At 43.8% G+C, this 26,272-nt stretch overlaps 2 protein-coding genes across 4 annotated transcripts; one reads left to right on the top strand and one right to left on the bottom strand.

Annotated features, from left to right (window-relative positions):
• The first annotated feature begins 453 nt into the window (after nucleotides 1-453).
• HNRNPA1 (heterogeneous nuclear ribonucleoprotein A1) lies at nucleotides 454-5,133 on the top strand. Of its 2 annotated transcripts, XM_023520719.1 has the most exons (11): nucleotides 454-607; nucleotides 1,144-1,260; nucleotides 1,571-1,717; nucleotides 1,851-2,061; nucleotides 2,155-2,247; nucleotides 2,334-2,426; nucleotides 2,730-2,804; nucleotides 3,045-3,203; nucleotides 3,773-3,928; nucleotides 4,124-4,189; nucleotides 4,417-5,133. In XM_023520719.1, exons 1-10 carry the CDS (start codon nucleotides 593-595, stop codon nucleotides 4,177-4,179), a joined length of 1,122 nt encoding a protein of 373 aa, XP_023376487.1. In that variant the 5' UTR covers nucleotides 454-592; the 3' UTR covers nucleotides 4,180-4,189; nucleotides 4,417-5,133. The 2 variants fall into 2 exon arrangements, with proteins under 2 accessions (XP_023376487.1, XP_023376488.1); XM_023520720.1 differs by lacking the exon at nucleotides 3,045-3,203.
• A 2,629-nt stretch (nucleotides 5,134-7,762) lies between these two features.
• Nucleotides 7,763-15,327, bottom strand: NFE2 (nuclear factor, erythroid 2). 2 transcript variants are annotated; one of them, XM_011375757.2, is made up of 3 exons: nucleotides 15,028-15,327; nucleotides 10,758-10,927; nucleotides 7,763-9,574 (listed from the first exon to the last, which is right to left on the bottom strand). In XM_011375757.2, the coding sequence occupies exons 2-3, from the start codon at nucleotides 10,869-10,871 to the stop codon at nucleotides 8,567-8,569; spliced, it is 1,122 nt and encodes a 373-aa protein (XP_011374059.1). In that variant the 5' UTR covers nucleotides 10,872-10,927; nucleotides 15,028-15,327; the 3' UTR covers nucleotides 7,763-8,566. The 2 variants fall into 2 exon arrangements, with proteins under 2 accessions (XP_011374059.1, XP_011374060.1); XM_011375758.2 differs by lacking the exon at nucleotides 15,028-15,327 and adding an exon at nucleotides 11,165-11,687.
• Nucleotides 15,328-26,272: the final 10,945 nt, after the last annotated feature.

The following is a 26,272-nucleotide window of genomic DNA, read 5'->3' as shown; positions in this document are numbered from 1 at the left end:
CTCCCGCCACTACGCAGGCGCTGTAGGTTCGCCGCTGTCTCCCGCCCGCCATTTCACGTGCTCCAAGAGGCAAGCGGAACTTCTTAATGCGCCTGCGCAAACTCGCCATTTTACTACACATGCGCTCGGTGAGCAGTTGTTGCAAAATATAAAATTGTCACATTTTATTTTTTAACACATTGTATTAACCATGCTTTGACAACTGAGTAGCATGTAATATTCGAGGCGTGGAAGGTTAAAAAGTTATTTAAATACCTTAGGTACACTCAAATATGAATGATTGGTAGGCTAGCCAATCGCACTAGTTATAATTATTCGGAAACCAATGGACCCCAAGGGGTGGAGACTGCGTAGAACGCCCAAACGGATGACGTTAATCAGTAATGCGGCACCACAGACCAATAGTAGCATGAAGGTATTTTAAATGTCCAATCAGAGTAAATCAGGGGCGGAGCCTACCAATGCCGTCAGCGAGGAGGCGGGATAAAAGAGCGAGGCCGAAGGTAGGCTGGCAGATACGTTCGTTAGATCACTCCTTTCTGTCGGTGGACGCCGCAGAGTAAGCATCGTTAAAGTTGCCCCACCAGCAGTCATGTCTAAGTCAGAGGTAAGATGCTCTCCAACTTCATTTTCTTCCTCGCCCAATCCTGAGTTCGGTAGGATGCAGCCTGGGTTTGCTACTTAAACCAGCCCATTCTGTAGTTCTTCGATCGCTGCCGGGGCCTACCGCTCCCAAAGTTCGGGTCGCCATTTTGTCCTCGTTGCCATGAGGCCGCCGCCCTGCAACCTTTAATTATCATGCCGGGCTCGGTCCTCGTGGTAAAACTCTTAGGCACATTAAATCGTTTTTTTGGCCTTATCTAAGTGGGCGATTTTCTTAAAAAGTAGCTGTAATTCCTTATTGGCGGTGGACCCCTCCCGCCCAGGCCTTTTGTTGCGCTTGCGTCGGAGAGAAAAGGGACGCATGCGCTCGCAGTTTTTCAGCTCCCAACATGCCTCCCCAAAGGGGGAAAGCACGTGGCTTGTAGCGGCTCGAAAAAACTAAGTGATTGGTATCTTGCTGTCGAATTTTACTTTCCTTAACTGGAAAATGTTTTGCCCTATAGGTCCACTTAACGCTTTTCTCCCTTTTCTGTTCTTTAGTCTCCCAAAGAGCCCGAACAGCTGCGGAAGCTCTTCATCGGAGGTTTGAGCTTTGAAACAACCGATGAGAGTCTGAGGAGCCATTTTGAGCAATGGGGAACACTCACAGATTGTGTGGTAAGACTTGAAAGAAACAAAAGAGCAATAAGCTAGTTAATTTCTTTAGCTTTTTTTTTGCTGTAGTTCCTGTCTGAATGCATGTGAAGATTGTTGACTAGATTATATTGGAAATAGACAAGAGTGTGGCTTTAACTGACTAAAAAGTTCGCTCTTACTACATAGATTTAGTTTAGATGAGTAAGAGGAAACTTAAGGACTTTGTATAAAGTAAAGGGCTAATACAGAGTTTTTTGTTAAACTTATTCAAGGTAGAAATGACAATCGCTTTTGGGGGTCTTAGTTTGTATTTAACGAATTACTATCTTAGGTGATGAGGGATCCAAACACCAAGCGCTCCAGAGGCTTTGGGTTTGTCACTTATGCCACTGTGGAGGAGGTGGATGCAGCCATGAATGCAAGGCCACATAAAGTAGATGGAAGAGTTGTGGAACCAAAGAGGGCTGTCTCAAGAGAAGTAAGTGATTTTTTCCCCCCAGTAATCATTTAGAAGTGTGTCACTAGGTAGACTTTACATCCAAAAATGTTAATAAGTTTTAATCTTGAGGCGAATTTGCTATTATAAATAACAATTGAGTTTTTCTTGTTAGGATTCTCAGAGACCTGGTGCCCACTTAACTGTGAAAAAGATTTTTGTTGGTGGTATTAAAGAAGACACTGAAGAACATCACCTAAGAGATTATTTTGAACAGTATGGGAAAATTGAAGTGATTGAAATCATGACTGACCGAGGCAGTGGCAAAAAGAGAGGCTTTGCTTTTGTAACCTTTGATGATCATGATTCTGTAGACAAGATTGTCAGTGAGTATCAGATGATGGGCATTTGCTAAGGATTTTGAATTCTGCATTTTATTCTAAATCTTGACTCTCCTTTTTAACTTCGGGATTTTTTAGTTCAGAAATACCATACTGTGAATGGCCACAACTGTGAAGTAAGGAAAGCCCTATCTAAACAAGAGATGGCTAGTGCTTCATCCAGCCAAAGAGGTGGGTTTGTTGCTTTTTAATTAAACCCTAAAGGTAACTGAACAATTCCAGTCTATATGGTTTAACACTTAAAATTTTTTGTGAAGGTCGAAGTGGTTCTGGAAACTTCGGTGGTGGTCGTGGAGGTGGTTTTGGTGGGAATGACAACTTTGGTCGTGGAGGAAACTTCAGTGGTCGAGGTATGTGTGGTTATAATTTACTGTTAGTATTATTTACAATAGTAATATTGTAAATTAGGTGCTCCAGGCGACTTACCCCTTTCGGCAACTTGGGGCAGCATGTAGCTACAGGCCGACATTTCCAGTTACATTTTATCCAAATGTAGTTCTGGTATTTCTTCTACCTAGAAGTTAAAATCTGGTATGGAAATCATTTTTGCAGTACAGGAACTGCTCCCTAAAGTTTAAACTTAAAAGGCTATAATTACATGCAATTCATGTACTTGAAACCTGCTTTAATTTAAAACTCCACTGTCTTCCCAGGTGGCTTTGGTGGCAGCCGTGGTGGTGGAGGATATGGTGGCAGTGGGGATGGCTATAATGGATTTGGTAATGATGGTAAGTTTAGTGGAGAGTGGTTTTGTGGGGTTTTTTGTTTTTTTGTTTTTTGTAGGAGTGTACAGGTGAAAAGTTTTCAGCAACCTATAGAATAGGTTAGCAGAGACTAAAATTTTAGTGCATGACAAGCTAAACTCTGATCATAACAGCATGATGTGAGCAGGCTGTTACCCGTTGCGCTTAAACATATTTTGATTGTTGAATACTTTTGTCTTATTGAGAAGAATTGTATTCTTGTAGGTGGTTATGGAGGAGGCGGCCCTGGTTACTCTGGAGGAAGCAGAGGCTATGGAAGTGGTGGACAGGGTTATGGAAACCAGGGCAGTGGCTATGGCGGGAGTGGCAGCTATGACAGCTATAACAACGGAGCAGGCGGAGGCGGCTTTGGCGGTGGTAGTGGTAGGTATCCAGTGATCCAGGTACTTGGTGCAGTAGCTAGATTAGTCTTGTAGAATTCGTATCCATGTGGGGATTTGATGCTCTTAAAGCATTATGTGGTGCAGTGCATGGTGTTCTTTTTTAATGGGCTTGCTATGCTACCTCCTCCTAGCTTTAAGCTGGGGCCGCCTCACTCCCAAATAGATGAGTATAAGTGGATAGGGGCATCTTCAACTGGAATTAGATTAGCTTCTAGTAGCATTTAGTATCTTAACTTCTTTAGGACCATAGGCACTTAGTTGATGTATCCAGCATGTGTTTGCAGTGCCCCCAGATGGGTAAAGGCCTTCAAGGCAAAAGAATATATTCTATTGTCATGGTGAGTTGGGTAAAATTTTCTTAAATACTGGATTATTTAACTGAGTGCCTTGCCTAGAAAAGATGAAGCACAGAGGTAAACATTGGAGCTACCAGTTTGGGAGGAAGGCAGGCAGATCATGCAACCTTTTTTTTTTTTCACTCTGAATACTAAATAGAATTCAGAATTATCTTTCACAAGTAACAGTTAAAGGAATTTTTTCCATTCCTAGGAAGCAATTTTGGAGGGGGCGGAAGCTACAATGATTTTGGCAACTACAACAATCAATCTTCAAATTTTGGACCCATGAAAGGAGGAAACTTTGGAGGCAGAAGCTCTGGCCCCTATGGTGGTGGTGGCCAGTACTTTGCCAAACCACGAAATCAAGGTATAGTGTGTGTATTGTATTAGAGGACTAACTGTACCTATAAGTAGTACTGTTTAAAAAAATATTTAAGTGGCTGGTAACTTGTAATCAGATTGGAAATAAGTCAATTAAAACACTCTATTTAGACTATTGATTCAAATACAAAACATTACTACAGAAACTTCAGAAGTTTAAAAGAGTAAATTTTATTCTTAGGTGGCTATGGTGGTTCCAGCAGCAGCAGTAGCTATGGCAGTGGCAGAAGGTTTTAATTACTACCAGGTAAGTGAACATCTTTTTGTGTTTTGACTTAATTTTTATAATTGATAACCCAGTAACCCTAATGTAGCTGAGCAGTGCAACATAGTTAACGTTATAACTGCAGTAATATTGTGGATATTAAGTTAATATTCAGATCAGCAAATTTGTGGGAAACAACTTGCTATTGGATTGTAGCCTTGAGTCTTAATATGTTTAGATTAACAACTTTATTCCATATTGTTCAACAGGAAACAAAGCTTAGCAGGAGAGGAGAGCCAGAGAAGTGACAGGGAAGCTACAGGTTACAACAGATTTGTGAACTCAGCCAAGCACAGTGGTGGCAGGGCCTAGCTGCTACAAAGAAGACATGTTTTAGACAATACTCATGTGTACATGGGCAAAAAAACTCGAGGACTGTATTTGTGACTAATTGTATAACAGGTTATTTTAGTTTCTGTTCTGTGGAAAGTGTAAAGCATTCCAACAAAGGGTTTTAATGTAGATTTTTTTTTTGCACCCATGCTGTTGATTGCTAAATGTAATAGTCTGATCATGACGCTGAATAAATGTGTCTTTTTTTAAATGTGCTGTGTAAAGTTAGTCTACTCTGAAGCCATCTTGGTTAATTACCCCAACAGTGTGAAGTTAGATTTCCTTCAGGGTGATGCCAGGTTCCATTTGAAATTTATTTGCAACCTGCTTGGGCACAGAAGCCATTGTCTTCAGAAACCTTGCTTGGTGTAGTTGAATTGACAGTTACTGTGTTGTGACCTGGAGTTCACCATTAAAAGGGTCACCCAAGCAGTCATGGAATTTATTTGGTAATTAATGATTGTTGGCACATCCTATGCAATATATCTAAATTGAATTATGGTACCAGATAAAATTATAGATGGGAATGAAGCTTGTGTATCATCCATTATCATGTGTAATCAATAAACGATTTAATATTCTCTTGAATGGAATGACAACTGTATGGATTTGGGACTGGCAGAGCTTTGGACTTTCCCGACCCACTACCCCTGATATGTTCAATGCTTCTATCACAATTCAAGTTCAAAACTCTGCCAGAGAATAGAAACTAGCTGCTGGCTAATGCCACCCTGTAAATCCACAGATTAGAATTATTTGGGAGACCTTTTTAAACATCAATGAGAATTTAACTCCTGACACACAAACAGGTTTACATTAAAGGAAAACTGCAGTGTATTTTGTTCTGGCTGGGTGGGTCTTCATAGAGGTTTATAGCTTAACCACACTAGTTGCCTAGTTTGGAGATTAAAATTATGGAGATGTTGAGGAGCCATACTTCTTTAAAACTTGCTAACTGCAGTTTTCCTTTAAACATGGCACAAGACCACACGATCATCCTAAAATGTTAATTGTATAGAAAATGATTTCAAACCTTTAACAGTTAATATCCGATCATTGTTGTTTTGTACATAGGTTCTTTTAAGCCCTCCTTTTGATACCCTGAATCTCAGTGCCATTGTACCTACTAGTAGCATAGAGATTTGTTTATCACTAGGACTGTGTATTCCATCCCATGGGTGTGTCGCTTGGAAGTTTGGGGAGGGGAGGGTGGGAGAAGGGTGGCTGGGTGGTGGAGGTGGGTGGGAAAGCATGGATGATACAGTTCCATGGGTTTGATATTGGCTGAGTTTGCAATGGCAGGTGGAACCTTAACTATTGAGGGAGTTTGCAGATACCTCAGGATTCCTGACAATGCCTTTAAAGATCCAGGAGAGATGTTCAGCTTCTAGGAACTGCTAGCAAGTATAGCGCGAATGGCTTCGAGCTCAGACACTCTACAGCTGAGAGTAGACACTTGTGGTATGTGGAGTACAGATAAGCCAGGGGCAGGCCACGGCACGCTCCATGAAAGCTAGGAGGGAGTGAAGTTTCAGTGACCATCGCAAGGAAGGAGGCAGACAAGAGTAAGGCACACCTGACTCTTAGGACTAGCAGTCAGAACCAGGAGGAAAGGTTTTTTTGCTATGCTGGTAGGTAAGAACAGATTTTACTTACATCCATATAGTTATCTCAAAATCCAGTTTTGTTATATTTTCCTTAATATATTGAGCCAAAACTAGTCCAGTTAAGCTGAACTTGGTTTTTCTGGAGACGAATTGTTTTAAATCAACACCCTAATCTTGGTGGCTCCTAATTAATTGAAGGAAGTGAGCACTTTAAATATCTCTATTGTGATATATTTTTGTCCTTTATTTTTTATTTCTTACCTTCCTTTGACCCATTTCCTTAAAACAATGGCTCAAAGTAATGCATTAGAATCTTCCCCAAAGTGGAGGTGGGAGGGTTGGGTGGGTGGACCATTAATGGAGGGTGGGAGGTTAACCTGAGATGGGACTTGTTCTCAGAAAAAAGCTACTTCTAAAGGTTGTTTGCTTTTCTAGGGAGGAGTCAGCTTCTACAGGCTTCAGGCTTATCAGCTCTTAAAAAAACAGAAACTTATTCGTCCAAATTCATGGCTAAAAGGTAAGTTTTATAAATAAAGTAATAGTCAATAAAAGTGCTTTGGTATTGCCAAAGAGAATGGTAGTCTCTCAGAAGACCCCCACCCACCCAAAAAAATCAACCTGGTCTAATAGGAAAACAGCCAGCAAAAAGTTTTAAAGCAGCTGGATTCCCAGGAAAGAATGGATGAGATTTTCACTTGCTTATGTAAATACTTTATAATTTTTTTTCTTTTGCAGGAACATCCTTATGAGGACAACCTTTATCTGAGCCACTGTGTACTTCATTTTCACTGCTATGCAGTTTTTATTTAGCCATTTTGCGGCTTGAATTAATCATTCAATTTTCTGAATGAACATTTTAAATAAAATGTTTTTAACTTGATTCTATTTATTTTTCTTCCTTTGTGATATTTATGGTAAATAACTTCATTCTGTACATTCTTTACCATTTCAAGTTTGAGAATAATAGATATTATTAGGTAATATAGATAATTACATGCCAGGTGTCTGGTAAACCAAGAGACTAGTGGAATCAATCTAAAGGGACAAAGTCTTAGGATTAGGTAGTACTGCAATTTGAAGCTAGCAGTTTATATAAATGCTTTAACCACAGGTTGGCACTCAGGGTGGATTGTTGGAACTGATTCTAATACTGTGTATTGCTATATTTTAAGTTTATTCCATGGGCACCATCATTTACTGAAATCCAAGAGAAACTGGCTCTGCAGGAACAAATCTTGACCTAGTTAACTTGGTCATAACCTTTTTCTAGCACTCCTGGTGAAAGAAAAATTAGAAAAGCTAGAGCCACCACTGAGCTGACTTTCCAAGTGGATCTAGGTTTATATCTGTTGTGAAATTCTAGAGGGGCATAGTGGATCTCATCTTTGGTGAACAAGTATGTATTGGCCAGCTATCTGAAGCTTCAAAAAACGGAGCTACAGGGGTAAGAATTATATATGGAAGTGGGGAGAAAGTTGCTTAAAGGGAGTGAACCTAATAAAAGACTTAAGAACTACAACTTTTAAATGCCCTAGATCTTCAAGGATCTAAGAGCACGGGAAGGCCCAAAGCAAGAATTGTATAGTGTCTAACAGACAGGTAGGGAGTTAGAAAATTTAACGGAAATGCATATTGTACTCCACTGTGGAGCAGGATTTACCCAGACCTGGGTATGAAATCCCCTGAAACTTTGGCGTCCAATCAAATTCATTCTAATCAAGAGCTGCTCAATGGGTCTTCTGAGGGCTCTGGCACATCAGGCCCCAGGCCAAGGGAATCCAATAGAAGTGGGCATAGGGGGGAATAGAAAAAGCCCATGAGCATTCTAGGCTTTTCCATGTTCCAAAGATTGAGAACCTTAAACTTCAGGGACCTTGCACCAGAGGATCTAGCCAGCTTTGGCAGCAACCCCAACTCCATAAATAGGAGCCCACCAGAGAGAGTGAGGTTCCCCAGATCATTCATGGCCCCTGGCTCTGAAAAGGAAGATGAAAATGTTAGATTTCCACACTGCCGGAGCCCAAATTTTGTGTGTACCACTGTTACACAGAGCTGTAGGAGAAATGAGCTTGGCAGGATTCCCTCCCCACCAAGCAATGAACTCTGGGGAGAGCACAGCCACATCACCGTCCCTGGAGAAGGAAGACACAATGGAAGGCTATTTCTGTAGAATGCTTTATAAACCAAAGCTCAAACAAGAAGTAGAGGTTGGAGACCTGGGAAGCTGAATCACAGGAGATTCCAGCCCTCTCCTCACATACTTGCTTCAAGGCAAGCAAGCCTCACTTAACACAGCTTGGACCTTCCAAATGCCAGGTTTCCCACTGTTGTCCCCTTTTGAGCCTCAGGGTTGGGAAGTACCTTTATCAGAAGGGAATGAAGGAAATCTCCATCACCGGCCCCACCCCTTTGGACCAGCTCAGTCTGTGGCCTCCACCTTGGTCCCCCGGGGCACCAGGAAGATGGCTCCATCAGCAGCCTGTTGCAGTGCATACTCTTCAGGGGAGTAGTTGTTGCCAGCTTCATCCCGCAGATGCTGGAAAATGTCACGGTATAGCTCAGTCAGCTGTTGGCGCATGACCTCCAGGGTCCGGTCTGCCTCCCCTCGGGCCCGGAGAAGCCGCTCTCGCTCACTGCCCAGTCGCTCCAATTCCCGTTCCAGCTGCACAATGGTCTCCAGCTTTCTCTTGCGACAGTTCTGAGCAGCCACCTTATTCTTGCCCCGCCGTCGAATGTCCCGGACTAGTGCCAGCTGGCTCTCCGTCAGCGGATACCGTGCCAATAGCTCATTAAAGTCATCTACCGGCAAGTTGACAATCTTGTCCGTAGGGAACGGGATCTTCATGGCTAGGGCCCTACGCTCGTCCCTACTCCCTGCCTCTCCCCGTGCAGTGGACTTGGCCCGCACAGGACCCAAGGAGGGCTCTAAGGCTAAAGGGGTCTCTGCTGGTGGCAAAGCATAGTTGGGGTGGGCCAAGGAGTTGGGCATAAGAGAATAGGGGTACTCCACCGGGTACATCTCTACATACTCATTGCGCCGCCGACCAGCTTCTGTGCCCTCTAACTCAAGAGATTCAGCGTCACTATAGTTGAGGGATAATCCTGAGTCAGATTCTGGGTCTTCTTGGGGCTTGGGTGGCCCTGATGGCAGCCCAATGTCCAGAAGGGCTAAGGGGTCTGGAAGGGGCTCACTGAGCAGACCCGAGAGGGTCAGTGGCTTAGAGACTGGTATGGCCACGTTGCCATAGGAATATGGGGAGTCTTGGACATGAGATGAAGGTACTGGGAGCTCATAAGGTGGTGGAGGAAGGGGAAAGCTGGCATCTGGGTGGATTGAGCAGGGACAATAAGTTGGGGGTTGAGGGGGCCCAGGGTATGGGGCTGGTGCTGGGGGCTCAAATGATGGCTCACTTGGAGCATTAAGGCCCTGCAAGAAAAGACATAAAGAGCACTGGATACAGGCTGAGGAAGAGAACCAGCTCTGTCTCAGGACCGACCTGGGTCCTTCTAAAAGACCAAGTGATATAGTAACAAGGGAACGGAATGATGCTAAAAATCACTGAAAGCTTCTTGTAAAGTTGTGATGCAGCTATTCAAAGAAGGCAGTTTAAACAGGAATGGAGCCACTGAGGTCAGACTTCGGAAAGGACTAACGTGACAACAATTATGGAATCGCCTCCTCCTCAGAACAAGTTCTTACTAGGTTGAAGTGGCTCATGTTTCTTTATTTCCTTCAGGAAGAATAGGAGTTTTATTCAAGATGACCCCTCAGAACCCTTACCAGCTGCGGTTGTCTAGGGTCCAAGGGGCAAGTTCAGAGCCTGGTCATGCTTTGGGTGCCCAGCAGAGGGAGCTGCTGTGTGGAAGCAGGGCTTAGGGCAGATCCTGAGGGCCCAGGCATGGCAGCAGAGAAGAGAAAGGAGACAGGCACAGCTAGGGGGTTAAGGGGCCTTGGGGAGCCTGCACAAGCTCTACCCTCTACTTTGCAGTCCCTCTGTCTCTGCCCAGGTGCAGAGAGGAGAGAACATGCTAGAAACAGGGCCTCCAACCCACGTTGGGGAGCCACTCTGCTCCAACTCAGCTGGGGACAAAGGCATCATTGTTAGGCCAACAGACACCCCTTTGTACAACTAGCAGGAGAAGACCCCAGCATAGTCTGACCGCCCCCCTTCCTGAGGCCCCTGAACTAGTGCTCAACTACCTGAGGGAAAGGGGCCCGGCAGCTGAGGGTAGTGGGGAAGGGAATGAAGGAAGAAGATGGGCAGGATTGGAAGAGAGGGAGGTCAGAAGGGGAAACGGTGAGAAAAAGAAGGCAGGGCAGGAGGTAGAGTAGAGAGATGTGAGTAGAGTAGCTGCTGAGAGAGTTTATACCTCCAAGCAGATCCTCCCTTCCCCACCGCTCCTATCCACTGCTCTTCCACACCCTCTCTCCCCTTAATGTTCTCCTCTTCCAAGCAGATCTCCCTCCAACTCTGGCCCTTCCTTTTCCAGTGCCCGGAACATTTCCAACTTGAGACCCTGAGCCCTCCTTGCTCCTGCCCCCTGCCTCAGACTCTGTTAGACTCCCTACTTCTCAGCTCTTCCCTTCCCCTGCCCCCAATCCTACTCACCTGCAACTCAGTGATGGACATGATCTCTTGCCAAGTCAGTTCCATCTCGCCCAGCTCTGGAGTGGGCAACTGTGTCACCCTGTTCCTGCTCTGCTGGGGAGGACACGGGGGCATCCTACTGGGCCAGGGCCTGGTCCAGGGTCCCCCAAAGCCCAAATGGCCCCAGCAACCTGTGTCAAAGGAGAAATAGGGGTTAGGGCCTCTCTTGCTAGGGGTCAGCAATTTCGTCCTGCCTCCATGAAGAGGCCCCTTTCAACCTCACCTGAGAGAAGAGACCTTATCCCTTCCCACTCATGCTGGACTCATCAACCACCTTCTTAAGCTAGAAAGGCTTTCTCTGCAGTGCTATCTCTACTTCACATGCTATGGCCGTAGTTAGTTCCTTTGGGAACACAGTAGACCTTTACCTTGTTTTCAGACAAGATGCCTTCTCTTTCCCCTACTTCTTTCTCCCCAAAACTATATCACTGGCTGGGGCAGAAGTCACATCTTCTGGGGAGGGAGAGGTTCTCCCCTCATTTTCTGGGACAACATCAGTGATTACTCTACTTTCCTCTTCTGTTTTCAGTTTTAGGATCTTAGCCTTTTCTTCCCAAGATGAGAATGCGTGCTTGGGCATCCCAAGGAGTGTGTTGTGGAAAGAGTCAAGCAGACGGCCCCTCCCCTTCTCTGAGATATGGCCCAGGCCTGGTGGCTGATAGCAGCCTTGCCCTCTTCTCCTATCCTGGCCCTGGGCTCCCCTGCCTGGGCCAGATAAGAGGTTTATCAGCAGCAGGCAGCAAAGGAGGAATGGTCTCTGGAGACACTAGACCTCTGCCTTGTGTCCCCGCAGGGTCATCTTGGCCAAACTCCAACCTACACAGCCAAGGATCTTTCCTCTTCAAAGGTAATATAACAACTGTAACAAAGACTTATTAAGCTTGTCAAGAACTGTGCTGGTGTTTTACAAGCATTAGTTTATGAGGTTCATTTTCACAAAGATCCTATAAGGTCCATTCAGAAATTGAGACCCAAGCTGGTAAATAGCAGAGTCAGGCCTAGAACCTCTATTGGCTTATATATAGCCTTCCAGGCACCTTCTCATCCATACTCCAAGCCTCTATTGGTAGTCTACATTATCGGTTCTTTCTGTGGAATCTCAATCTCTATTCTCCTCTTCTGGGAAATATCTCTTTAGAGTCTTGAATATATATTCCTCTTCAGACCCTTTTCTTTTGATCTGGAATCTAGCCGAAGGTTTGCCACAAAGCAGCAGTGTGATGTTGGGCAAGTCATCACACTTCTTTGATCCTCTGTTTCCTCATTTGTAAAACCAGGGAGTTGGACAAGTTGAACTTGGAGGTCCCTTTCTGTTCAGACAGTTCAACTTTCTCTGTAAAACCTCACCCCTGCCTTCATCTTCTCCTCTCTGTCAGCCTCTCTCCTCATCCTATCTCCCCATTCCCTGACACCCTTCTCTCCCTATATCTTTTCTCTCTGGCTTTGGCAAGAGATGTCAAGTAGATTTGGCAGGGACCCCCTGATCTCAGGGCCAAAGCTATACCCAACTCTTGCCATGTAAGGAAAGGCAGACAGGCTAGGGGTGAGGAAAACTTACAGAAAAACAGAGATTAAGACTGAATGACCTCAAATTGCATGACTTTAGATCACCACAAGGATGGCCTATCACAGCCATTTAACATGGAGTCTATTCTTTGACTTACCACAAAATTAGTGATAATTGCAAATTATCCTTTTGAACAAGGATTTCTCCTAGGCTCTGCTCCTACCCTCTTGTTCTAGTGCCATCCCCAGAGCTGAGAGTTGGTATAGGCACAGGCTCTTGGCCAATGGGCAGAGTGGGTGGGGTGTTTATGTCTGTCCAGGATGCCATTTCAACACCGGAACCCCACCCTCCCCCACCCAGGTTCTGGAGGAAATTGCCCAAAGGCAAAGTGAATGGAGAAGGGGTTTAGGGGGCAGGGGCAATGACTCTTGCCTCACAGTCCTTCACACACACACACCTACCCCCACCCTCTGTCTCTCATATCTTCCTGGATCTGACTCTTAGGTGTAGTACAAAGATCCTGCCCTAGGAGGCAGAATACCATGTTTTCTGGTCTTCCAGGTGCATGACCCTTGGCAAATCGCTTTACATTCAGTCTTTGCCACTTAATGGAGACAGGACTGAAGTACCTCCTTGCGAGGGACAGTAGATTGTGTCTAGCTCGGGCAGTCACAAACTTTATTGTGTAGCACATTTGCCCAGGACACAGAATCCTGAACACCATCCCAGACCTACTGAATTGAATTCACAGATGCAGGTACATAGCTATCAGCATTTTAACAAGTGCCAGAGGCCCACTCCACCTTGAGAAATACTAGACTAGTATTTCTCTAGACTAGTAGAAATACTAGACTAAATTTATGGGGGGAAAAAACAGTGACAGAAAGGAGCCCAGTAAGTGATCTCCAGGCTTCTCCTAGCTTCAAACACTTGACCTAGTCAAGCCTGAGTTCTTGGCTGCCCCAGTCTCTGTGACTAGATATCAGCCTCTTTTCATAAAGACCAGAAGCTCAACCTCCCCCTCACTGTAGGAAAGGGAAATGAGAATCCAGAATGGGAGCAGAGGGGAGGCAAGATGTTGAGGAAGGAGGAGTTGAAAAGGACCTCTGGATCAGCTCCAACCAGCTTTTGAATACACTGGCAAGTTTGCACCAGGCCAAAGGGGAGGAGTATATTTTTCCCTCGACATTCAGGGATGGGTCAATGGTCTATATAACATGCAAAGCCCCTCTGGGGTCTTAGGAGCCTACCTTTCTGAGGACTGGCAGCCAGTAGTACAGATCAGGGAGGAGGGCATAGTCCGAATTTGATCAAAAAGAGCATCACAGAGGGTGCAGAAACTAGAGAGATACTGAGATAGTATAACGGGCCTCCCTGTGTCCCCTTTCTTTTATAATAATCAGTTCCCACTTTCCAGTTTAGGCCACACTTTGCGGTCACACAGCCATCTTACTCCCCATCATTGTGCATCAGGTAGGACTGGAGCCACCTCTATAATCTACCTTCTTTGCTTTCATCCCGATGGGCCTACTCAAAAAGAGCTTATCACAATCCCTGAGTACTCACAGAATAACATGGGGCTTTATGCTTAAAGATACAGGATGAGGACTATTTGGGGAGGGATGCTGGGGACAGGAAGGCATTTGGCTTCAACTGCTAGCCCAGGGCTCTAACCACCTTGACAAAGAGGGAGGGTGCATGCCCCTGGGACCCCTGTTCTGAGGCTCATTACACAACTCCACCTTCCCAGGTGTCAACAGAGGCAATGAAAGGATAGCGAGAGATCAGTGAAACCTGGGGTGTAGAGTGGCAGTGGCAACTTAGCAACCTATTTAGAAAGATTTGGAAGAATCCCCAAAGAGGAAGAGAAACACAGAGGTGAGAGAAACAAAGGGAATGGAGGAAAGGGGGAGAGAGAGATTAATTTGACCAAAGTGAGATTCAACCTCCTGGGTGCATACATAACTCAAACAGGTATATGGGAACAAGGGAGAGAGGGACAAGTTTCTGCCTTTCTGTTACTCGGTTCCCTAGACCCCAAACTCCAGTTCTTTGGGGGCTAATGACTAGAAAGTCCCAGCCCCCACCCCTATTTTCTTCCACTGCTTTCCAGCCCCAACCCTCCCTGCTGCCATGATCTCTAGTTGGAAGGAACTACACTGGAGATGGGATGCCTTCCCCTCCCTTCTAGTTCCAGCTGATCTCTACTGCCCAGAGAAGAGAAGGGGCAAAGGAAAGCAAGAACTCAGCTACCCCTACCCACACCATCCCATCCTGTTGCAACAATACTTCTCAGTGATCCAGACATCCAGTGTCACCAATTCCTCAGCTTCTCTGAACCTTCCCAGCTGGCTGGACAGGGCAGCATGATGGAATGGAGAGGAGAAAGGATAGTACTATATACCTAAAAGTCTACTGGCTTCCCCAGAGCAGCCAGCCTGCTGAAGGGTTACTCAGGGTCACTCCCCATCCCCTCAGGGAACCACTGTCCGATCCCCACCCACAACCTTTCACCCCCAAGACTCCCGGAGCTCTTCAGAAGCCAACTAGGTCTTCTCCCAGAAGAGTTCCCAAAGATGTCAAATTCCTAAACCAGGGGCAGCCTGGGAAGGTCTGAGATCTCCTAGGAATATGTGGAAAGTTGGCTATTTTCTCCCTCTGCCTCCTCCACCTCCCCAGCTTGGATCCCACTGGAATCTCCCTTCCACCCCACCCCTCAGGCACCTGTGGCAGGGTCCAAGCAGGGTGTGGAGAGAGATGAGGCTCCGGGTGCTGTCTCTGGGGAGGCCGGGCCTGGGCTGACACCTCCTGGGTGAGGATCCCTGCTACCTCTGAGAACCGGGAAAGGCCATGCCCCGCCCCCAGGCCATGGCTGATGGCTGAGTGTGGAAGTTCAGGCTGAGCACTGAGACCTCTGGGGCGGTGCACTAGCCTCCTCTCTGAAGCTCTCGGCCTGAGTTCTCCGTCCTTCCTCCAACCCTCCCCTTTCTCCGTGGCCCTCCTCTCCTCCTGCCCCTTCTGGCCAAGAGAGGAAACTTGAGCCCGGTGTGGTTTCTGCCCACACCCCGCCCCCACTCTGCTCCCGGCCAGCGGGGGCACACATGGCTCCAAGCCTCTCCCAGCCCTCCTTTTGAGCCCAGGAGTCCAGTCGGGTCTGTGTTTCTCCCATGCAGATGATGAATTCCAAAGTGATGGTCCACTCCAAAGTGACCTCTAAACTTTATACAAGCTGTCACCGCCTTCCCTCTGCCCTCTTGACTCTCCTAGGAACAGGGAAACTGAGTCATAGCAAGGTGGTGAAGGGCAGCTGAAGAAAAGGACCAGGTGTCTAGTGTCCCAGCTGTGTAGGTAGGTGGGCATTTAGGACACTGCTTTTACTTAAGGAAAGCCTGGGTTCTGGGGAAGAGGTAAAGGAGCTATTTTGGGGAGGAGGGGCAGCCGGCTGCTTTGATGTGTCCTTTCACCTGTAGCCTTCTCCCCTCCCCCTGCAGCCTCAGATGTCCTAGGACAAAGGCCTCTTTCTTGGCCAGGTTTGTTGTCAGTAGGTGAGGGGAGTTGGGGGGGCGACCAGCAAGGACATTATTCACCTCTCTTAAAGGGGACCCCAGGTGCCCTCTGTCCTCATTTCTTCCAGGCAAGGCACCTCAGCCACATGGCAGCCACGTATCCTGGACGGGCCAGGACATATGTGTGGAATAACAGGTCTATCCTCCAGCACCACAGCAGCTTTGTGTCAGGCCAACGAAGTACCCCCAAAAGTCGTTCGTTCATCCCTCCAACACACAACCCAAGGCCCAGGCCAAACAGATCTCTCTCAAGACTAAAAAAAAAAAAAAAAGTCTGGCTTCCTCCTAGCTTGTCATGCCTTTTAGCACTAAGGAAAGTCCTTCCTATGTCTAGCTTCAGTCCTTACAGCTGCAGCTTACACTTCTCTATTTTTAATTCTTACAGTGTTCAAGTTAAATTGGAAACAGTTAAAGACTGAGGAGGCAGATGCCGCTCCAAGGCAGCATTCTCTGATAGGATTGAAAATATTCTGTCCTAGTTGATAAAGAATAGCTGCTGGGGGTCCGCCAGGTGTTCCCCACAACGACACCAATACATCAACCACCCCAGTTCTCTCTCAGGATCCCCCACAACCCAGCAACATAACTAAGCAACTCAAGAGGCAATGTAACACCACCTCTTTACCACCTCCCCGCAGTCTGTGTGTGTATGGGATCAATCAAAGCCCATGCTAAACCCATGGTTAAATGTTTTGAATTTCATCCCTATCCCAGGAGATTATGATTCTACATGCGTGATCTCTATAAACAAGAGGTGACCCATGACTTTATTGCATGTTACATATGGGTTTAGAATCTCTTGATGATGAGAGTCATCATCTGGGTCACACGAATCTGGGTCACAAACATGCACCTTCAAATATAGCCCTCTTACTTGTATACTTATTTGGCCATTTCAGAGGGAATGAGGGGTGGCGATAGTCACACTCATAGCTGATTAAATAATGATATCAGGTTACAGCTAGTCAACAAACATTTATTGAATGAAAACTACCAGTTCAGGACACTGTTTGTGGCATTACAGATACAACTATGGATAACACAATCCTTGTCATTCATTCATTCATTCATTCATTCATTCAACAAATATCTATTGAGTGTCAACTATGTTTTATACTTTGGAAACACAAAAGTGAATAAGACATAGTCTATGTCCTCATTCATAGTCTAGTCAGGGAATCAATTACACTAATAAAGGTCTATATAAAGTGCTATGAAGCTGAATTTCTGCCTAGTGAAATTCAGAGAAGGCTTCATAGAAGGGGTGGCAATTGAGTTGGACTGTGAAGAATGAAAGGGCCTAGATTATAAAGTGTCTTGAAAGTCAAAGTAGAGAGGTTGTATTTTATCCTGTAAGCAATAGGTATTCATAGAACTGTTTGAAGCAGTTTACTACGTATAAGGGGGACAGACATAATCATGTAGGCTGAGCTAAGTGAACAGGCGGCCTTCACTTAGGCAACTAGCCAGGCAGAGTTGTCTCTCCCACCTCATCCCAACTCCTTTCCTATAAAAAGAGGTTCTATAAAAAAACCACTACTGCATTTCCCAGGCTGTGTCCTGCCTCCAGCCACCCTTTACAGCTCTTGGGGTGAGAATGGTTCCTTTAGCCCCCTTCTCTCAGATTCCTCATGCCCAGAGGCAACACCCTTTGACCTTAAGTCCCCTTTGTTTGATGTTATGGGGGATTAGGAGCCCGAATGGGTTGAATAGTGCCCATGGCTTGGTAAGGTAGAATATCTAAGATTTTTCTATCCCCCCAAGATTTTCCCACTTCAGCAAAGGTAGCAGAGATAGAATTTAGAGAAAAATGTGGCTACATATCTTTACTATTATACCATTCTCCATCCATGCTGTTCACTCACTCCAAAAAGACTGACTTGTTGTCACCCCTGCTCAATCCACCCCAGCCCTCACCCTAAAGTGTGTGCACACCACCACTAGCATCAGGTCAAGCCACAAGCAATGTTGCCAAACACCCCACTGCACTGGGTTATGCAACCAGCTTCCCGAGTAGGGCAGGGCTGGTAGAGGTGGAACTAGGGGAGGGCCATGGGTCCCAGAGGGAGCTGGCTGCCTTGCCTGCTTGCCTGCTGGTCTGACCACAGTGGCCCCAGGGGGTGGGAGCAGAGCTGGCCCTTTATCAGCGCCCTCCAGGGTTGCACCCGCCACCCCCTGGCTTCCTCTCTCAACAGACGGAAAGGGGAGGCAGCCACAGGGGGCAAGGGGAGGGCTGGGCGTTATCCTAGGCAGCAGAGCCTGGCGGTTACCCCGGATGGTTGGGGGAAGGTTGTGGAGGGGCTCTGGGATCAGGGCATAATGAGGCCCCTCTTACTATAGTAAGGGGGGGCATATAAAGTGAGGCCCAGATGGTGGAGCCAGACCCTCTAAGCCATTCACTGTTTTTCTCTTGTGTTCTACTTTGGGTAAGAATAGGATAGAAAAATCCTTAAGGATGTTCCTTTCCACAGATAAGAATTCTTAGAGGATTGACTCAGGAGTTGAGGGGGCACTGAACCCCACTCTCAGGCCAGAAGCGCTTTCTGCTTTCAAGGCTCTCAGGATTTGGTAGAACTGAGGTTCCCAGACCCTGGCATCTAAGAGTTATGCCTTGCTAGCAGAGCCTGGCACTAAACTCTAAACAGATAAAGGGTGATAGATGAGTCCAGAATAGCCTAGAAGAAACAACCCTTGGGGCTTAATTCTAAATCTAGAGAAAAGTAGGTTGCATGGTATATAGTAGAATGAGGAAGAAACTGATTTTGAATCTTAAGACCTGAGTTTGAGTTGCCTGCATTTACTGGTTATGTGGCTTTGGGCAAACCCAATTTTTCTGAGCTTTATTTCCTCACCTGAAAAATGGAGATAATGATGATAATACCTATTTAGTGGAATTGTTGGGAAAATAAAATAAGAAAGTGACTCAGCTATTATTAGGAGATGGAAGCTTAGAAACCCGGAGACCAGAGTGCCTCAGGAGCTTAAGAAACTGAGAGCAGTTATCTGGAAGCCAGATTCTGGTAGAGAGGTGCTTGAGACAGAACTAAAATAAAGCCAGTGGGCAGCCTGACCCTGGGAGAGAACCAGTGCTAGGATGCAGCAGTGCTGGGGGGCTGTGTGTGTGTGTGTGTGTGTCGGGGGAGTGGCTAGACTTCCAAGAACTAGCCTTCAGGCCATGGCTCTCCCACCCCAGCAATGTTGGGCGGGGTCAGTTTTAGCCACACAATGGGCATAGTGCCAGTCTTTATGGGCTTCAGTCACCTTCCAGGAACCCCAGAACCCCTACCCCCACCCTATCCTGTTGCAATCCTCTGCAGTGGGCGGAGCTGCCTAGGAAGTCCCACCCTCTGCTCCTTGGACGATAGAAAGCTAGATGCCTATTTTTTCCTCGTTTTCACAGTCATCCTGCTTATTCCAGCCTACTATCTTTGCTCCTGATGCTGCCTTCCTCCAGAATGCTCTCCTTGGCCCTACCTACCAACCTGAGGCCTTATGGGGAAGAAGAGAAATCTGGGTTTCAGTCTCAGCTCAACACTTAGTGGTGTGGATTTGGGCAAATTTTTTAACTTCCTTGAGTTTCAGTTTCCCCTTGGTAAATGGGGAAAACAGAGCTTCCAACACAGGTTGCTGTGAGGGATCAGATGAGACAATGTACATACAGGACTTACACAGGAAATATGTTCATGTTGGTTCTCTTCTTCTAATCCACTCTCTAAGGGCCAGTTCAGCTCAGCTTCTATCTCTGCAACATTTTTGCTGGCTACTTCAGATATCGTACACATGTATTTGTTATCTAACTCCTTTTGCAATTATTATATGTACCAGATAATTAATAACCTTATTTATATATTTTATTTTCAAATTGAACCTTATGGTTTTGTATCTTATTATATGATTCTGTAATAGTGATAGTATAAACTGTATCGTACAAAACTTGTCTCAGATACCACAGTATAATGGTTAAGAGCATGAATTTTAGAGTCAGAAATCCCTGCACTCAAATCTTAGCTCTGACAGTCACTTCAAGATCTCAAGCAAATTATTTAATATCTCAGAGCCTATTTTTACCCATCTGTAATTTGGGGGTAATAATACTACTTATCTTACATGTTATTGTGAGAAGTAAATGGATGTGTATGTTTAATTCAGTGATTCAGGGCCTGGAATATAGTAAGCACTGTTAAATGGCTCATATGTGGCACATATAATATTATTAAATAATTAAATATTAAATATATTACATTAAATTATTAATAAATAAATAAATTTCTTATTAGGAGAAATTGCATTTTATGTTTTGTCTTTTTTGTGTATACCTCACGGTATCTAGCTCTGAGTACATTATACTATCACTCAACAAATATTTCTAGAGTACTTAGCAAATTTCTAAATTTGAAGAATACCAAGGTAATTAAGGAGTGATCCTTTCCTTTTGGCACTCACAGTCTAATGGTGCAGGCACATGTATAAAAAGATAAATGGATGTGGCCAGTGAGAATGTATAAATTAAGTTTTAGGGGAACAAAGAAAAAGAGCAACTGTCTCAGGGAAGGCCTCAGAGAAGACGTAACCTTTCAACTAGTCTTGAAAAGATGGAAGAATCTGAATTTTCTAGAGAAAAAAATAGGGGACAGAATTCTGGGCAAAAGAAACAATGTATGTAAATGTACAGTTGTGGGAGGAAAGTCTATAAAGGTTTCATCAGGTATAGTGTATGAGAGCCCCAGGGTTGTAAAAGGAGGCTTGAGTGGAAGTTTTCCACAGTTTCCTGAGACAAATGATAGGTTGCGGTGACCAGGTATAGGGCCCACTCCCTGCCAGGAATCTAGTTGTCTATCAAAGTTCTCAGATAGCCCTCTCCCTCCAAGGACCCTTGGATAGGTGGGGCTGACCCACCCTGGGAATACTCAGAGAGTTTTACTGAGGTGCTTCCAGTCTCCATGAATGACTATCTTGGCCAAAACGGACAAAGAGGGGGCATCCTGGGGTTCTCTTCACTGTGGTGAGCCTCGGCCTCTTTGATTCCCCAAGTCTCATGTATGGCACATGGACACTCAGGGTGAACATCACCTAATTTTGTCAGTGCCTCTGGGTCCCTTCCCAAAAAAGCTCTTCCCAATAAGTCTGCCTCCACACCAGGGCCTCACACTCTCCCTGTTGGCAGTTCTTGTCTGCGTTCTCTCTGGTTGCAGCTGAAACTGTGTTCATAACCTGCTTGCTGCTGCCTCTGGCCATGTTTTCCCCAAAGAGATCACTTGCCAGAGTATGAGACACCCATGAGGAAGAAGGTATAGGGCTCCTGGTCTCATCTTTCCCTAACTCTCAGCTTTCCTTTTACAGAATGAAGAGACAGAAAAAGAGAGGCAGAGATCCATTTTGAGGATTGGTAGAGAGCCAGAAAGTTCAATCACCCAGATAGGAGATGAAAAGAGACTTCATTGCTTCTTTCTCTCTGGTGGGAGGAGAGATGGAAAGAAGAAATAAAGGAAAAGAAAAGATTGGACAAGAAAAAAAAAGCTGGAAAAATTCAGTCCAGATAAAATCTTCTGAAAAGTCCCAAATTTCACTCTCTGTTTCCCATCTTCTGCCTTTTTTTTTTCCCATTATAATAGCCATCTTTATTTGTAAAAATTCAGATATAAAATGTATTCTTTCAGTCTTTCTGAGTTTTCCTTTTTACAAAAAAAAAAAAAAAAATGGTGCATGAAAACTCTCCCCACTATCAATCCACAGATGTTTGTCAAGCAGCCCTCCCCCACCCCCATATAGCTACATGCTTCACTAGGGACGTCTCGCTTCCCCTGCCTTTCTTTCTCATACCCTAACATTTCTCACCCTTCCTCTCATCCTAACATGCTTCTTCCTTAAGGACCTCTACACCATTCATACTATATTTTAATTCTACTTTTTAAATAATCCATCTGCCCCCTTCATATTGCAGACACTGTTAATTTCCTTGCTCCCCTCTCTCTCTATTGAATTTTCTTGGGAAAAAAAAACCAATTCTAGTTAAATTCAACAATTCAGCTTCTCTGCATCTATATATAGGCAGCTAAATATTGATGGAGAAAAATCTCAGAATTTTGCTGACTAGTATCACTTTTAAATTTATGCTCCCCAAATTCAACATTGTCAAATAATTCTACTTTTCCCTGGTAAATTCTCTTTTCTATTCTGCTCAATAACTATCCCATATCTCTCTTCTAAGATTTTCAACACTCCTTCTACTTCTCTCTCAGCAGATGACCTTGCTCATTGATAAAACAGATGCCATTAGATGAGACTGCCTTATTTTTCTAATACCAAATTCACCTGTTTATTTGCACCTATTCCCATGTGCTTGGCCTTCTACCTTACCAAGATGAAAGAAATATCACTGTTCCTAAGTAAGGCCATCCCCTCTCAGCTCTGTGAAGAGATAAGAAAAATTAGATTCCTCTGAGTGCATAGCTAACATTCAATTTCATACCACAGCAAGGCTGTTCTCTATACTGTTGGCTATGTGGATTCAGCTCTCAGGAAGAATGATAATTCAGAGGTGGGGCTAAATTGCTAGGTGGCAGTCTTAAGAATTCATCTGGGTAAAACTTCCAATCCATTTCCTTGGATGAAAACAGAGGCTATATAACCCTAGGAAGCTTCCTCTTTGTGGTCTTAAGTTTCATCATAGTTGTCTGTTGGTGAGACACTTCCTACACCTCAGAGACATAGCCAGACTGCTGCTGGGTCAGAAAGATGCTACCTTCTTCTATTTTCTCCCCAAGACCTGCTTAATTATTAGCGAATACCTCACTGAGCACCCAAGACTTGAGGTGTCCTTACTAGTCGTCTTGTGGAGAGGGCATATACCTACATCTCCAGGCCAATAGCTGTAGCTGCTGACACTCTGCTATCTATGATTACTTCTGTTTGTGCTGTGTCCCATTCAGCGGTGGCTGGAGTAGAAACAATCTATGATTGCTTGGCAAAAGGCAGAGCAAGCCCAGGGCTGGGATATAGATGCTTAGCACATAATCTAGGTGAACCGTATGTGGCTCAAGGCAACTTGAATCACATTTCTGAGTCTCTGGTTCCACCCTAAACAGGAAAAACTAAACGAAAACCTCCTCTCACTATCTCTCTGAGTATACATGAAATAAGGCTTGTTTCTCACTTGGGTTGATGTTAGAGTGACTAGAGATAGAAACAATGTGGATTTTTCTTTTTTCTTTTTCTTTTTAATCTTGATCATTTAATATATTCAAAGAAACTGTAAGCCTGGAGTTGTCAGAAGTCACAGAAAGTGGGGGCAGGGTAGGGGAGCGGCTGTGGTAGCTCTTATTCGCAGATCCCTCGCTCAGATGTGCTTGTGTGCCAGATGGGTATTTTTTGTTGAGTTTTAGATGTTCAGTTTATTGTTGTTTCAAGGCGAGAGATCTGAGGACATCTCTCACTCTGCCATGTTTCTGACATCCAGCAATTTTTCTTAAGAGGATCCAAACTTGAGCTTAAATGCTCAGAAGTTGGTTTTGGTCAATTCATCTTGGGAGAACTCACTTATGCTGACCAAACTTAAAAGAGCATGGTATATAAGCTATATAGTTGACTTATGTAGTTCTACACAAAATTTACAGTAGCCTATACAATCCTATTGGCTGATCAAATATTTGATGCTTTTGGAAGTCAAATATTATAATTGTTGCTTAGTGAACAAATAGTATTAGTTAGATAGTTTTAATATCTAACAGAACTGCATCCATCTCCTTTTATAAATATATAAATTGTTCACTTGTGCTGGCCAAACAGAGAATCCTCCTTCTTAAATGTCACTGGAGAAATATTGACTTATTTATTTATTTATTTTTTTGGTCAAAGAGGAGGAATTCTATGCAGACTATCTTTCCCTTCTATGAAGACAAGGTACAATTCAACTGATTGGGTTTCAGCTCAAGCCAAGTTAATACAATTTATTTTGTTTATGTTCACTCCAGCCATTTTATTATAATTGATTAGGTTAGAGTTTGATTGTGTTATGGCTCCAACCATTTTACTTTAAGTGATTAGGCTAGTAGAGCTTTAGATATATTGATAGGATTATGCTTTCCTGAAACTATTTCAGGTCATTTGCTTTTTCTACTTATGGCTGATCTCGTTCATTACACTTTGACTTTTCCTAATTTCACTTGTACACAATCTTTTGGGGGCATTTTCCTATTGTTACATTTTGTGTTGCAATGGCTTCTGAATGAGTCTTTCTGCCTTTCATGTCCCCTTCAATTATTTCTGAACAAACAGTTGTCAAATTAATCATCTTGAATTTTCTTCTATACAACTTACAAAATAGAAAATACTTGGAACTCAACTATCTGATAAGGGTCTAGTGTCCAGAATATACAAAAAATTCTTATAGCTCAACAACAACAAAAAGAAAACAACACAACTAAAAAAATGGACATTGGACTTGGGTGGACATTTCTCCAAAGAAGATATGCAAATGGCCAACGAGCACATGAAAAGATCCTCAAATCATTAGTCATTAGGGAAATTCAAATCAAAATCACAATAAAACACCACTTAACACCAAATAGGATGGCGTTTAAAAAATAAAAGGAAAATGTGTTAGTGAGGATGTGGAACAGTTAGAACTCTCATATCTTGGAATGTAAAATGATATAGCTGCTGTGGAAAATAGTTTGATGGTTTCTCAAAAAGTTAAACATAGAATTAACATGTGACCTAGCAAGTTTACTCCAAGTTATACAACCAAAAGAATTTGAAAATCAGTATCCAAATATTTGTTACACAAATGTTTATAGTAGCACCATTCACAGTAGCCAGAAGGTGGAAACAACCCAAATATCCATCAATTGAACTGATAAACAATATGGAGCATATTGGGCAATGGAACATTATATGGCCATGAAAAGGCATGGAATAATGATACATGCTGAAAATGGATGCACCTTGAAATTATTATGCTAAGTGGAATAAGCCAGATGCAAAATGGCATGATACCATTTATTTGAAATATCCATAGAGATAGAAAGCAAATTGGTAGTAGCCAGGGACTGCGGGAAGAGTGAAATTAGGAGTGACTATTATATGGGTACCAGGTTTTCTTTGCGGGTGATGACAAAGTTTTGGATCTAGATAGAGGTGGTGGTTGAATAGAGGTGGTGGTGTGAATGTACTTCATGCCACTGAATTGTACACTTTAAAATGGTTAATTTTTGGTTATATGAATTTTGCTTCAATTAAAAAAATACTTCTATAACTTCATGTATCTGCTTGAAATGGTGTCCAATTATTTATTTGTAAGATAATAAATAATAATAGAGCATGTAGCAGTTTACATATATTTTTACACATATTATCTCATTTAATCCTCACAACTTTATACCCATTTTGATATTTATTTTTTTCTTTACTAGGTTAAAATGATAAATATACGCTTGTTGTTAACAAAGTCAAATAATAACCAACATATATAAAGAAAAACTACTTAATAATCTACTCTTTCCATCTCACCCTCTAGGGTAATGTATATTAATACTTTTCTTCCACACTTTCCTTACGTTCTCTTTGCCTGGAATGCTCTTCCTGCAGATAGCCTCATGGTTCATTCCCCTTCTCCTTTCAGGTCTTTTATTAAATGTTCTCTTATTTAAAGTCTTGACCACCCTATTGAACTTTCTCCTTGTCCCTCACTTCTCTACAATGTGAACAGTACCATTCCAAATTGTACACATAGTGAGATTGTCTCCAGTCTCCTTTTCAGTTTTAATTTTCTACATAATGCGTATCACCACCTAACCTCCTATTTGGTTTACTTATGTCTTTGGTTATTGTCTGCTCCTGCTCCCCAACCAGAATGCAAGGTAAATTTTATGTTATGTATAAAAATAAATAAAAACATGTTTATTTATTTTACAATTCAAAAAAAAAGGAAAAAGATTTCTTACACATCCCAGCCTCCATACTTTTATTCATACCAAGCTCTACCAGTCATTTCCTCAATGCATGAATGAATCAAGGCCTCACTCAATGCCCTCTCTTCTCCTAGACCTCGACTCCCCAATCTATAGGGATCACTTTCTTCTCAATATCTGTGCCCCTTATTTGGCATTTAATCCTAAACTGTGCTTTGACATTGCTCATTTGCCTTCGTATCTTGCTTTTTCCAAAATATTCATTCTATTCAGTAAATATTGTTTGAGTGTTTACCATTTGAGGATTAGGCACTAAGAAAATAAAATGAGTAGGACAATGGCTGCCCCAGATGGCAAGTCTGATGAGTTAGATTGCAGTGTTAAAATATGGCTATAATCAGAGTTGATGATGGCAGCAAGGAAGAAGTGTCCAACTCCACCTGGGGATATCAGGGAAGTAAGGAAATGTTGATTTTCTCCTTTAAAAAATAGTTT

The sequence above is a fragment of the Pteropus vampyrus genome, unplaced genomic scaffold (assembly GCF_000151845.1).
Source record: "Pteropus vampyrus isolate Shadow unplaced genomic scaffold, Pvam_2.0 Scaffold276, whole genome shotgun sequence".
Lineage (NCBI taxonomy): Eukaryota > Metazoa > Chordata > Mammalia > Chiroptera > Pteropodidae > Pteropus > Pteropus vampyrus.
Note: the sequence above shows the minus strand (reverse complement) of the source record. Positions and strands in the feature narration are given on the sequence as shown.